Genomic DNA, 13,347 nt, shown 5'->3' on the forward strand with positions numbered 1-13,347 from the left:
GGTCAGCTGCAGTCCTATAGTACTGTGTCCCCCAATAAATACACAAAGGTTGTTAAACAAAGTTTTTACAGTGAATACAAAAATCCAATTTTTCTCTTGCATTGAGCACTTGCCCTTCCTGTTAATTCAAATACTGGCGGTGTTGATGAGCTGGACTTGCTGTGTTCTTAACTGTCTTATGTACCAGTCTTAATAAATTGGCCCCAGTGTGTTTCTATGCCAACATACAAGAAACCAACCCTGTACAGTCTGATCCTGTTGTTATATTCCCTTCTTGATAACCTACGTTAGCATAAAGTAAGGGGTGAATATAAATATGACTGTTGGAAGTTTAGATTGTACAAGATTTGTTTGCAAAAGAACTGTGTGTGACTTAAGCCTAACTCTGGCACACCATGGGAGGATCCGTGGTGAACAGGTCAGAAAATGGAAATATTTTTGTCACTTTTTTTGTACCACTTTTGCATGTAATCTGGCTTTTCAAGATTAGTGACTCCCCCTTTTGTCTTCCAAAAAGAAACGCAGTATTAAAATTAAAAGGAATTTGTTGTGGTGGTAGTCTCCCTGGGATAGGTGCTCCATCTTTCACTTACAAACTTACAAACTATGGCTCACTCAGTTTTAATTCAACTTAGTATCCGTGTTCCAGAACCTCAATAAACAACAAAAAAAAGTTGGTGAGATGTTCTAAGTGCTTCAAACTTAAAAAATATTAATATAAAAATTAAAAAATATTAATAAAAATAAAGTGTAATCTGCCACAAAGTGTACTTAAGACACAGTTTTTTTTTTTTTTTTTTTTTTTTTGCAGGCTGATTTTGAGGTGGACCATAAAACCCTTTAAAGGGGCTCTATCAGCAAAATTATGCTAATAGAGCCCCACATATGCATGAATAGCCTTTAAAAAGGCTATTCAGGCACCGTAAACGTTTTTGAATAAAAGCATTAAAACATATATGCACGGTGTGACGTCAGCTTTGTGCACGCCTGCCTCTTCTGTCTTGTGGTAGTGACGCCCTCTGGTTCCGTGTCTTCTTCCGGCTTCTTCTCTTCAAATCCCACACCTGCGTAGTAGCGCTTTCCTCCGGAACGCTACTGCGCAGGCTCACTCGCGAACTGCCATTAAGTAAAATGGCAAGTGAGCCTGCGCAGTAGCGCTCCGGAGGGAAGCGCTACTACGCAGGCACCGGATTTGAAGAGAAGAAGCCGGAAGAAGACGGGGAACCAGAGGGCGTTACTACAAGGAGACAGAAGAGGCAGGCGTGCCCGAAGCTGACGGTGCATTCCCGCCCATGATGCATGTTCAGTAAGATTTGCATATATGAGATATATATATATATATATATATATATATATATATATATATATATATATATATATATATATATATATATATATGTGTGTGTGTATATATATATATATATATATATATATATATATATATATATATATGTATATGCTTTTATTTAAAAACGGGATGGGGGTTTAATATAACATTTACGGTGCCTGAATAGCCTTTTTAAAGGCTATTCACGCATATGTGGGGCTCTATTAGCATAATTTTGCTGATAGAGCCCCTTTAAAGCATCCCCATGTCATTGTCAGCCCATCTACATTACTCTTAAGTGATGACTCCAACATCTCTCTAGGACTCCTTATAAGTTTCCATTGTTTAATTGACCTATACTGTCTTTCTTTTTTACTACTGTACATAGGTCTGAACCAAGTTCTTAGTCAGCAGACCAGTAATGAAGTGAGTCCCTTAGATAGCCTGATCCAACGACTGCAGCGGGAGCAAGACCAGCGAATAAATGCTGAAACTGGAAACAGCAGCAACCGTTCAGCCAGAGGTAATTCATAAAGAACCTGTTAAAATGAACCCTGTTTACATTTGATTTGTTTTGTAATTTTTTATTTTTTATTTTTTTTTTAGGCAAACAGCTATTTTAACCCTTTCCATCGGGTATTTAAATATGTTGGCTGCTGAGCAGCAATATTTAAAATAATAAATAAATAAATAAATAAAAACTCAAATCACCCCCCTTTCCCTAGAACACACATAATAATATGCAAAAGTAAGGGGGGGCGTTCTCACTAGCGTCTGTGTCCGATAGCTAGTTTCCAATGCTAATGTATGCGCAAAACTTTGCGCGGACATTAGCATCGGACACTACCTGTGTCCGTTGCATTTTGCATTGATTTCATGGGACATCATGTGCGTTCTTTTACAGTCCGTGTCTGTCCTTAAGTGTCCGTTCACAAAGATGTCCGATTTTTTTTCAAGCAGACAGCAAAAACCTACATGTAACTTAAGGACAGACACGGAATGTAAAAGAACGCACATGATGTCCCATTAAATCAGTGCAAAATGTAACGGACACAGCTGACATTAGCATCGGACACTAGCTGTACGACACCGACGCTAGTGTGAACGCCCCATTAAACAAATACACATTAGGTATGCCGGTGTCTGAAAACACCCAGTCTACTAGCATATAACTTATTTTTTTTCCACTACAGTTAGTGTTGGAGGGGGTGGGGTTATAAAATAAAAACTTTATAACTTTTGTTGTCCCTGGAATTGTACAAGCCTATAGAATACAGGTGACATCTAGTTTTGGCTGCACAGAAATTTGTGCAAACACAATTTTTCTTAAATTTTACCCTATTCTGAATTTTTTTTCTAGCTTCCTATTACCGTATTTTTCGGACTATAAGACGCACAGGTTTTAGAGGAGGAAAATAGGGAAAAAAAATTTTGAAGCAAAAACTGGTAAAATATTTTAATATATGGGAGTTGTAGTTTTGCAACAGCTGCAAGGCCACATTGACAGGTGACCCTGCAGCTGTACGGGGACGCATAGTGTTTTTTTTTTTTTTTGCGGGGCCAGAAGTACTTTTTAGTTTGCCATTTTGGGGAATGTCTATTGCTTAGATCACCTTTTATTTTAAAAAAAAACAAAAACGGTGGTTTATGACATATGGTCTTCTACATATACATATACATATATATATATATATATATATATATATATATATATATATATATATATATTCTAGGGACAGGAGGTGATTTAGAACTTTTATTTATTTCATATTTTTATTATATATTTTTAAAGCTTTTTTTTTTTTTTTTACTATTTTATTCTTCCCCCCCGGGGCTAGAACCTGCGGTCGCTTGATTGCAAGTCCCATAGACGGCAATACAACTGTATTGCCGTCTATGGGACATTCTGTCTATTAGTATTACGGCTGGTCATAGAGACCAGCCGCAATACTAATATAGCAGTGACAGGCCCGGGAGCCTCATTAGGCTCCCGGCTGTCACCCGAACAGGTCGGCTCCTGCGATATCGCCGCGCAGGAGCCGGCCTGCATCTTTACAGGTACGGGGGAGGCACAGGTTCGGGGGAGAAGGGGCCGCTGATACTGACCCGGCATCCGCTGTACTAGAGAGGCGGATGCCGGTGAGGGATAGACGCCGGGGCCTGAGACATCGCTGCCCTGCCCTGCATGAAGCCAGCTCCCGCTGCTGGCTTCATGTAGGGCAGAGAAGCGCAGCGATGTCGCAGGCCCCGGCACCTGTAATGGCGTCTATCACTTGCCGGCTTCCGCCTCTCTATTACAGCGGATGCCAGGCGCCACATTTGGCCTATAAGACGCACCCTTCTTTTCCCCCCAAATTTGGGGGAAAAAAAGTGCGTCTTATAGTCCGAAAAATACGGTACATTGTACAGAATATTAAATGGGAAGTTGTCCTGCAAAAATTAAGCCCTCGTATAGCTCTGTAAATGGAAAAGTAAAAATGTTACGGATTTTTGAAGACAGGGAGTTAAAAATGAAAATTGGAAAAATAAAAAATTAATTTGGTTGAAGGGGTTAAACTGATGCACTAACCCTTTTAATGAAAGGAGTGTTATTAAGACACTTTGCACCTCTGGTAGCTCTGACAATTTTCATACTTTTGAGATGTTCAAATAAAATCTAAATTATAACAAAAAAGTCATACTAACCCCCAATACCTATAGATTTTCTAAAAGCAGACACCTGCAACATTGTCAAAATGCCCCTTGGCACTGTATACGACAGGCATCTTCATGCAATTTTTATTTAGAGTTTAAAACCCCCCCCCCCCCCCCCATAACTACCGTATATACTCGAGTATAAGCCGACCCGAACATAAGCCGAGGCCCCTAATTTTACCACAAAAAACTGGGAAAACTTATTGACTCGAGTATAAGCCTAGGGAGGAAATGCAGCAGCTACTGGTAAATTTCAAAAATTAAAATGGCCGGAGTTTTTGGGTGCAGTAGTTGCTGGGGAAGGGGAGGGGGTGTTTTGGTTGTCAGTCTGCCCCTTCCTTGAGCTTGAGGACTGGGTCCCCCCCCCCCCCTCGAATTCAGCTCCTATTAACCCCTTCCCGGCGGAACAGGAGCACTGCAGATACCCTATATTCAGTAACCGGGCACTTTCAGACACAGAGATACCTAATGTGTATGTGTTTCACAATCACTTTTTATTTTTATATGTATTATAGGGAAAGGAGGGATTTAGAACTTTTATTTATTTAACTTTTTTATAATATTTATTTTTAAAGCTTCTCCCCCCCCCCCCCCCCCCACTACTTTATAGGAGATTTTTTTTCTTGACTCCAGCATAAGTCGAGGGGGGCTTTTTCTTCTTATACTCGAGTATATACGGTAGCTAATATTTGTTTTGAGTTCAACATGCTTGGAGTTCATGCATATCACTTAGGCCTACATCTGCATGCTCATATCTTCATAAAATCACCAGAAGAGGAAGGAACAAGGATCTGTTTTTTTTTTTTTTTTAAAGAGGACCCTTCATGGTTTGGGGCACAGGCAGTTCTATATACTGCTGGAAAGCCGATGGTGCACTGAATTCAGCGCACAGTCGGCTTTCCCGATCTTTGCCCTGGGTAAAGAGCTTTATCAGGAGGGGAGGGGGCGTTCCTCCCCATTCACATTGTACAGCGCGATAGGCACTGCTGTGGAGAAGGACATTCTTGACAGACTGTCAGGAAAGCCCTTCTGACTAAAGAGCTACGGTACCAGGACCGAAAGCTCTTTACCCGGGGCACAGATCGGGAAAGCCGACAGCCCTGTCTCATTCACTACTGAATAAATGCAATGGGGCTGCCTTCTTGAGACCCTCTCAGAGGTGGAACCCACCACTATCTGGAATATATAGCATATCCTAATGGTATAGCCATAAATGCCAATAAGGGAATAGCCCTGAAAGGCTAGATTCACACCATCGCTAGCTCTCCATTGGGGGATTCCGTTCCCCATTCTGCTTTAAAACAAAGAGAGAGAAAAGTCCTGCTAGCATCTCTTATCTCTACGCATTTCTTTTGCCCTTTTCAGGCGAAACCCCGGCAGACCGCATTAAAGTCGATGAGTCTAATCACTTTTTTTTTTTTTTTTTTTAAGCGGATTAGGTTTCTCACTGGAAACCCGAATGCGATGTGAACCTTGAGTAAATATAGTAGTCTGTCAGGAAGTAAAGTCACATTCTGACTGTGCTTAATTTATATTTTATAGCTTCCGTGAGTTCTACTTCTGAAGTTCATTCACCCCCAAATATTGGCTTACGACGCAGTGGTCAAATTGAGGGTGTTCGACAAATGCACAGCAATGCACCTAGAAGTGAAATGGCTACAGAACGTGACCTTGTAGCTTGGAGTCGTAGAGTAGTGGTACCGGAGCTTCCACCTGCAGTAGCCAGGTAAAACATGTTGCATGACTTAATATAACACTTGACACTTTGATATGATTTTTTTTAGGACAGAGATTTATAAAAAGTGAAGCTTTAAAAAAGAAATATAATCTGGTTGGTTGCTATGGGCAACCAGTTTTGCTAAGTTTCATATGTTTAGATGTTAGACTAGTTTTGAGTATGTGTTGCGTATTAATTGGAGTCTACCTGCTCCCCCAAGCAGATTCAACTCCCACACAGTGATACAGAGCAATGAGTGATAAACTGTGTACATTTTAAACCTGTCATATCATTGGAATGGGCTCTGTAACATTGTGGTGGAAGTTGAATGTTTCGGGAAGGTGGCAGCCTCTCTTTTTAATGGAGGTTTCCCATGAAAAACATTTATGGCCTATCTGTGGTGATGTAGATCATAAATGTCTGATGGCTGTAGGTTCCACACCTGGGGATCTCACCTTTCTCTAAACTGGCCCCTCTCAGCCTCTGTGCCGCAAAATCACGGCCGCAAAATAGCGCCGCGTATACGATCCCGGCTCCCATTGAAATCAATGGGAGTGTATACGGCCCGCAAAAGCTCACGCGGCGTAGACGTGCCACATCACACGGCACGTTACTCCGTGTGAACCCTCCCTTAGGCGGTTTCCGTGACTCTGAGATTTAGAAGTGACATAGTTCATTATTCTATGTTGCTTAGTGCTACGCTGTTTCTGTAAAACCCTACCATGGCTGAAAGTCTGGTCAGCCAAGTAAATAGTAGAGCACAGAGGCTGGGGGGACTCATTTTAGAAATGGGTGCAGGTCCCACATCTTGCACCCACACATATCAGACATTTATGGCATATCCTGACAAAAGGACAGTTGAGTTTGCACTGTTTTTATTGTAACCTTTTTCATGAAATAAAGAAATTTCTTTATGCCTAGTATATATAGAGTGTAAGAGCTTGTGCTGTTCCCCAGCACCTATCAGACACATGACATCATTGTGCACTGTATATACAGTGATCAGGAAAGACTGTAATATACATTCCTTGCCTTCTCTTTGGAAGTCAAGCTGTCACTGACAGCTGTCTCCCCACAATTGCAGTTGCTCGATTTCATGCATGCTTACAATAGCACAAGCAACATGCAGCCTGGTGTTGTCCTGCTGAAAACGGCTCCTGGAAAAATGGCTGTACCGCTGGTTGCACAACCAAAGCAATTTAATGGCAAATTGTTAGTATACTGTAAATTTAAACTTTAGCGGTCTGGCTACCATATGTTATGCCACTCCACACCATATTCCCGGGAGTAGGACCAGTGTGATGTTGCCTTGTGAAAGTGGCTTCATGGCATTGCCCATGTGGTTACCTGATCAATCTCTGGCTATCACTATGTCCAAGCCAAAAACGGAATTCATTGCTGAAGAGGATCTATCTCCATTTTAGCCTGCACTGCTTTCTTGCTATGATAGTCTTTTAAGAGCAGTAGTGTGAGGTCAATAGAACTTTTGTAGATGGGCATCTGGTTCAAAGCCCAGTGTCATGCAAACTGCTTCTGATGGTTTGTGTTGAAAATGTTTGCCACCCTAGACTTGGGATACAGTATGATTTCCAAATTTCCTTCCAGTGCAGAATGGATCACTAAATGGCAAGTTAACAGTCAGTTTGTCTGTGCAGAGGTTTGCCTTTGTGTACATCTTGGTGTCACTCCAGTTTGTCGTCTTTTTCCCAACCTCTGGGACACACACTGTTGAACAGTGCTGACATCTCAGATTAGGCTAGTAGTAATCTAGGGGAGTGATTAAATCAAGGTCTTGGACAATAACTGGCATGTCTACACACCACTTTGATCCATTTTTTGTTGTTTTCATGTGGCTAAAAACACCTGGCTTTCCTTCTGGCTTTTTGCCCCTCTTACATGCTAGATTAGAGCTAGATGCGTGAATATTTGATGATATTCAGATCTTTGGGATATCTGCTACTTCTCAATTGTATAACCCCACAACTTGTTCCTTTTGGTGTATGGTGGCAAGATTCCTAGCTGCTATATGGTCAGAGATACAGCAGTTGGTAACCCCCTTGTCAATATGTATGAAATATGTCCTTAGCTTGAAAAATTCATTCAAAAGTCTGTATACATATTGTCAATGTAATTCTCCTCCTTATTTCTTTAGCAAACAGGAGGAATGGAGAACTGCAAAAGGAGAAGAGGAAATACATCTTTACAAAGCAGAGGAAAAGAGAAAATCCCTTTCAAACCACACTATTAGAGAAAATAAAGCAGTCTCTTGCTCAAAGGTGAGTTGCTTCAGTCTGACGGATGAGTTGAAAGGAAGATTGTGAAGGTACATGGACTTAGTGTATACGCCATTTAGCAGGCTGTAGCCTCTGTATTATGCATCTTAATGAAGTGCATTAACCCTTCTAACACTTTACACATTAGATCATATTTAAACTAGTTGTGGGAAGTAAAAATTCTTATATTGTGTTAGTGACGTATATGCCTGAATTTTATTGTTGAGCAAATGCTACTATTGTAGGATGAGCAATAAAACCTGTGGTAATGGATGACTGGTATTTACAATGATATAAAAAAACATTTGCTGACGTAACATAAATAAATAGATTGCCTTTCAGTATATCCCCCCCCCCCCCGCACAGAGATTTAAGGCCTCCGATTTTGGTGCGGAATCCACGTCATAGTCCGTCCCCTCAAAATGGTGGTCTATGTAGACCGCTAGTGTTCTTTTTTTTTTTTTTTTTTTTTTTCTTCTAGCGGCCCTTTCTTCAGGCGTTTTCCGCGGTGTCCGCCTCGTGACAGCACCTTCCGGACTAGGCCGATTCATTTGGGCTTATTCCGGAGCGGAAAGCTGCGACTGGATGCCGTGTACTGCCGCGGAAGCCGCGACGGAATATGCACACGGTAGTTGTGTGTAAGCTAGCCCTAATGCACATAAAGAAAGCAGTTACCTTATTTTTCATGTGGAGAGGGGTACGGAATCCCTGAATGCAGATGTGAAGCAGCCATAACGTATTGAACTCTGGTTAATACCTCCACCTTCTAGAATATGTATCTAAACTGTTTCTGTGAGAAAGCAACATTATTATGTACAAGAATGTTTTCTATTTGGGTCAGATGCAGGTTACATTGTGAAGCTAGGTTTTTACAAAAGAGTGAGTCGAAATTCGTATGCATGTTACAGATGATGATTCACAGCAATAGAGAAAAGAACAAAATGAAAACAGACTGCATGCTTCAGTGTGCGCCATATCATAAGAAGTAGTAAAAGTTAACCCCTTTCCAACATTTGCCATACTAGTACGGCGGATACCTGGTGTTTAAAGATGGAGGCCGTTTTATACAGCAGACACCCGGCGCTAATGCCCGCTGCGATCGTGGGCATTAACCCCTCTGGCGCCTCAGTCAAAGCTGACCAAGGTGCCATTTTAAATAATATTTCTTCCCGTATGGTAAACTCCAAAGCTGGGGGGAAAAAAAAAAATATTAAAAGTGACAAAATGTTGTTTTTTCACTGTTTTGCCTCTGATAAAAATTTGAATAAAAAGTGATCAAAGCAAAAGCAATTCCTCAAAATGGTATAACTTAAAGGTACATTTGGTCCTGCGCAAAAAAAAAAAGGCGCCCTATACATCCCTGTATGTGGAAGTATAAAAAAGTTACGGTTGTCAGAATTTTAGAGAAAAAAAAAATAAAATTGCCACAGTTTTGGATTTTTGTTAAAGGGGCTCTATCATTAGAATTTTGCCACTTGAGAAATTCATATGCCTGAATAGCGTTTAAAAAGGCTATATCAGGTGCTGCTAATCGTTTTTACAAAGACTCCCCTGTTTTTATTACATACCGGTAAAACCGATATGTAAATACAGCCTGGGCGTTCCTCCAAGCCTCCCGTGCACCTCCTGCGTCATACCTTCAAACTGCCCCCTCTTTTGTTTGAGCTCCGAAAATTCCTCCTCCTCTCTCCCTGTAACCGCCTCCAGCATCACCTCATATCGCTCCTGTACATTGAAATGTCAGGCATGCACAGCAACGCTCCCTTCTGAGTGTTACTGCACATGCCCGAGCGCCATTTTCTTGTGGACACTAGAAGAAAGCGCACAAGAAAATGGCGCTTGGGCATGTGCAGTAGTGCTCAGAAGGGAGCGTTACTGTGCATTCCCGACATTTCAATGTACAGGAGCAATACAAATTCATAAAATTTTGATCTATCATTACTTTTGTCAGATTTTAGTTATTTCTGTGACTATTGTGGGGTTTTTCTTCCATTAAACAAGGGGTACCAACAATTTTTCCATGCGTGTATAAAAAAAAAAAGTGTGTATTTGCGTGCGTGTGATATATATATTTATATATACTGTATGTATGTGTCATATTCTGTATATAGATAGATCTATAGCTGTTGTGTTTTGGTTTTTTTTTGTCGTCCCCCCCCACCCTCTTAAACATTTGGGTTTCCATTAAGTATATGCATTGTTCTTTTCTTCTCTCTTGCTTCGCTTGAATGTAACCAAGTTTAACAATCAACCTAACCTAGGAGTATCGACGCTGGACTAAATATGGTAGTGTGCTTCAGCTATCTTTTCTTTTTTTTCCCCTCTTGGCTACAGAATTCTCACGAGCCAATATTGGATCCTGGGGATGAGAGAAGGCAGCCAGCTGGACAGCATAATTATCGAACAAGGGCTACTTTAGAAGAACAAGCTGGACCTTCAGAAGACCTAGAGAATGAAAATAGCTCTTCAGAAGTAAGATTATAGTACATCAACTGTTTTTCTAATGCATATAGTACCTAGGCAATGGGTTCAAACCCATTTCAATATCACAGAGCAGTTTAGGACCTGCGCTATATAATTATTGTATCAGAACAGAGCATCAGCGCCCCACTCGGATTGCACACTTGGTTGTGTGCATCTAGCTTTACGTCTCTTCTAGCAATTACGTAAACTTATATAAGCCTGGCTTACCTTTTAAGTATTTAGACACTTTTCTGTGTGTGTCCTTTTCTATACTGTTCAGCCATTGCTAAATTTTTACTTTTATGATAGCTCATAACAGTCCTAAAGAAAATACAGGACAGTGAATTTTTTTTAAACTTATTTAATTGAAAAGTGTGTACCACACATAATAACAAGGCACAAACGTGTAACATATTGTACAAAAAAAGAAAACGGGTTCACAAAAGCATACCCAAAAATGGAAAAAAATGCCACACTATCAACCCCTCAGTCCATATCGGGCTCACAATGTAGCCCACGTGCTTCAAACCGTCCAGCAGAGCCTAAAAATCGGAGCAATTCAGCATATTGTACATATCATCAGGCAAGATGCATGAATAATGCAACAGGATAACACAGAGAAAAACAAATCAAATTAGAGGAGTCGTGGATACTCTAGGTGGCTCCCTACCCCTCATGCATAAATGAATGTAAGGATGGTGAAATTTGGTGCATTTGTGGACCCCTGATTATCACATCAATCATCCGCTATCCTGAGAATGTCATTAGTGAGAACATTCCCTTAAACTTTATTATATAATATTAAGGCCTCTTGCAGATAACTGTGGTGTGATTCAGTGTGCTATCCAGGTTTTTCCCAGATAGAACACTGACCCATTCATTTCTGCAGCCCATTCACAGGGCAATGAATTACATGGTCCCTTGTGTGGGCTGACAGTCCAGGCCACAAAACTCAGGGCAGGTTCTATTCGTGTCCAGTTTTGCGGCCGCACTTTTGCAGCTCCTATTTGTTGAATGAATAGGGCCAAGGAAGCACAGCTAATAGCACATTTTTATTCAGAATATATTACCTTTTCTCACCTAATTTTCACTGTGGGTATTAGCCCGGCCAATAGGAGGCTTGATACTAGTAGAAAAAAAAAAGTCTGTTGGCTCCACCTCCAGGCAATACCCCTCTTGCAGACATGGTGCAAATCAGTTGAAACCTAGTGTCCGTAGGAGACAGACACGACCTGACTCAGGTCTTTCTGTCTTACATTGTTTGTTTTTATTTTATTCTTTCAGGTGCAGAGGGGTCTTCAGTGTGCACACTAGTCCCCCACCCCCCGCACCACACTATGCCACCATGTTTATTATGAAAGAATGGGGGTGGGGACCCTCTTCTACCAAGGGCTTCCCCACCACATGACCCCCGATACCTATTTTCAGGTCTTTGAGTCCGCCGGCAGGCCTCCTGAGCTCTACTTTGGGCCGGCGGAGCATCGCTACTGGTCGGACGTCTATGCAAGCTCTGCTGCTCGCAGGCGCCTAGGCCACAATTAAGGCTGCCCATTTTTTCGGGCTGTACTGACCTCCAGCCACGCCTGGGGCTTTGCTGTTGGCTAGTAGGTCACTCTGACCTCTCAGCCAGCACTGGAGTTTTTCTGCGTGTCAATTCTGAGGGGAGGGGCCTCAGCTAGGCACATCTATATCTGCCACTAATTGCGGTTATAGATACTGTTTGGATATCTGAGGAACCAGAGTCTGTCTTTCAAGAAGACAACTCTTTCCATCACAGTCACCTCCCTCCTCTGGTGTTTCCCAACCATGGGGCGTTTGACCACATCTTGAAATAACAGTGGCTTCACCCGGACTGTCCGCTGTCTTCTACCAGGAATTTTTTCCCTTTTCAGACAAGTGCGTTTCCAAGTAGTTAGAGCCTGTGGTGAATCCCGCAATAGCTAGGCTCTCCAAGGGTACTATTTTGCCTTTTAACAGACTCTGCCTCTTAGTGATCCCACAGGCAAAAAAAAGTGGATTCACTCACCAAGGCTGTTTTTCTAGCGGCTGGCTATTCCATGCGGCCTTCCTTTTCTACCTCTTTGGTTTTCAAGGCCTTCATTTCCTGGCCCAAACAGCTCTAGGCAAATCTGTCAGATGAAGCTGCTCTCCAGAACAACCAGCTACTTGTCTCACAAATTTTGAACATTTCCAAATATTTTGTGATTCTGCTAAGGCGGCTGCCAACGTAATGGCTATCCGTCGTACGGTTTGGATACGTTCTTGAAATGCTCCTTTCATGGCTCCACCACTCACTCTGGAGGGACAGTGTTCTCAGGACTCCTGATCCAAGAAGCCCTCTTTCAAGCCCAGTCCCACCTGGCCGTCCCGCACCAAGTTCTCCAGGTCTACTGCTTCCAAGCCCAACTCTGCATGAAGGCCTTCCCTTACTCGGGGCCTCTCAGGTGGGGGGGATGACTGCCCTCCTTCTGGAAGATTTTGCTTGCCAGCGTCTACGACCCCTTGGTCCAAGAAGTGATGTCGATCGGCTACGTCATAGATTTCTCCTCCCTCCCAAGAGGATTTTTTCCATCCAATTTTCCTTCTTCCCCCACTCGAGCAGCTGCTTTATTTCAGGCCGTCTTTACTCTCCAGCGGCAGGGAGTCATCATCTTCAGAACGCTTCCAGGGCTACTACTACAACCTGTTCACCATTCCCAAGAAGGATGGCTCGCATATTGGCTTAAGGGTAAGCTGCCATTACGCATGATGGCTCATTCCATGAGAGCTGTTGGAGCTTCCTGGGCTGTTTGGCTACTGCCGCCCAGGTCTGCAAGGCTGCCACCTGGGCCTCCATGCTCACCTTCACAAAATTTTACAAGATCTACTCTGTG

At 42.2% G+C, this 13,347-nt stretch overlaps 1 protein-coding gene across 4 annotated transcripts in view; it reads left to right on the forward strand.

Moving 5' to 3' along the window:
- The window catches only part of PHIP (PHIP subunit of CUL4-Ring ligase complex), a 102,106-nt gene that overhangs the window by 45,653 nt on the left and 43,106 nt on the right, over nt 1-13,347 (forward strand). For all 4 annotated transcript variants that reach the window (XM_075268287.1, XM_075268288.1, XM_075268289.1 and 1 more), the window contains exons 18-21: nt 1,716-1,850; nt 5,564-5,747; nt 7,891-8,014; nt 10,346-10,483. In XM_075268287.1, the coding sequence (XP_075124388.1) occupies nt 1,716-1,850; nt 5,564-5,747; nt 7,891-8,014; nt 10,346-10,483 (581 nt within the window). The remainder of the gene's footprint in view (nt 1-1,715; nt 1,851-5,563; nt 5,748-7,890; nt 8,015-10,345; nt 10,484-13,347) is intronic.

This window comes from Leptodactylus fuscus, chromosome 3 (assembly GCF_031893055.1).
Source record: "Leptodactylus fuscus isolate aLepFus1 chromosome 3, aLepFus1.hap2, whole genome shotgun sequence".
In the NCBI taxonomy this organism is placed as follows: Eukaryota; Metazoa; Chordata; class Amphibia; order Anura; family Leptodactylidae; genus Leptodactylus; species Leptodactylus fuscus.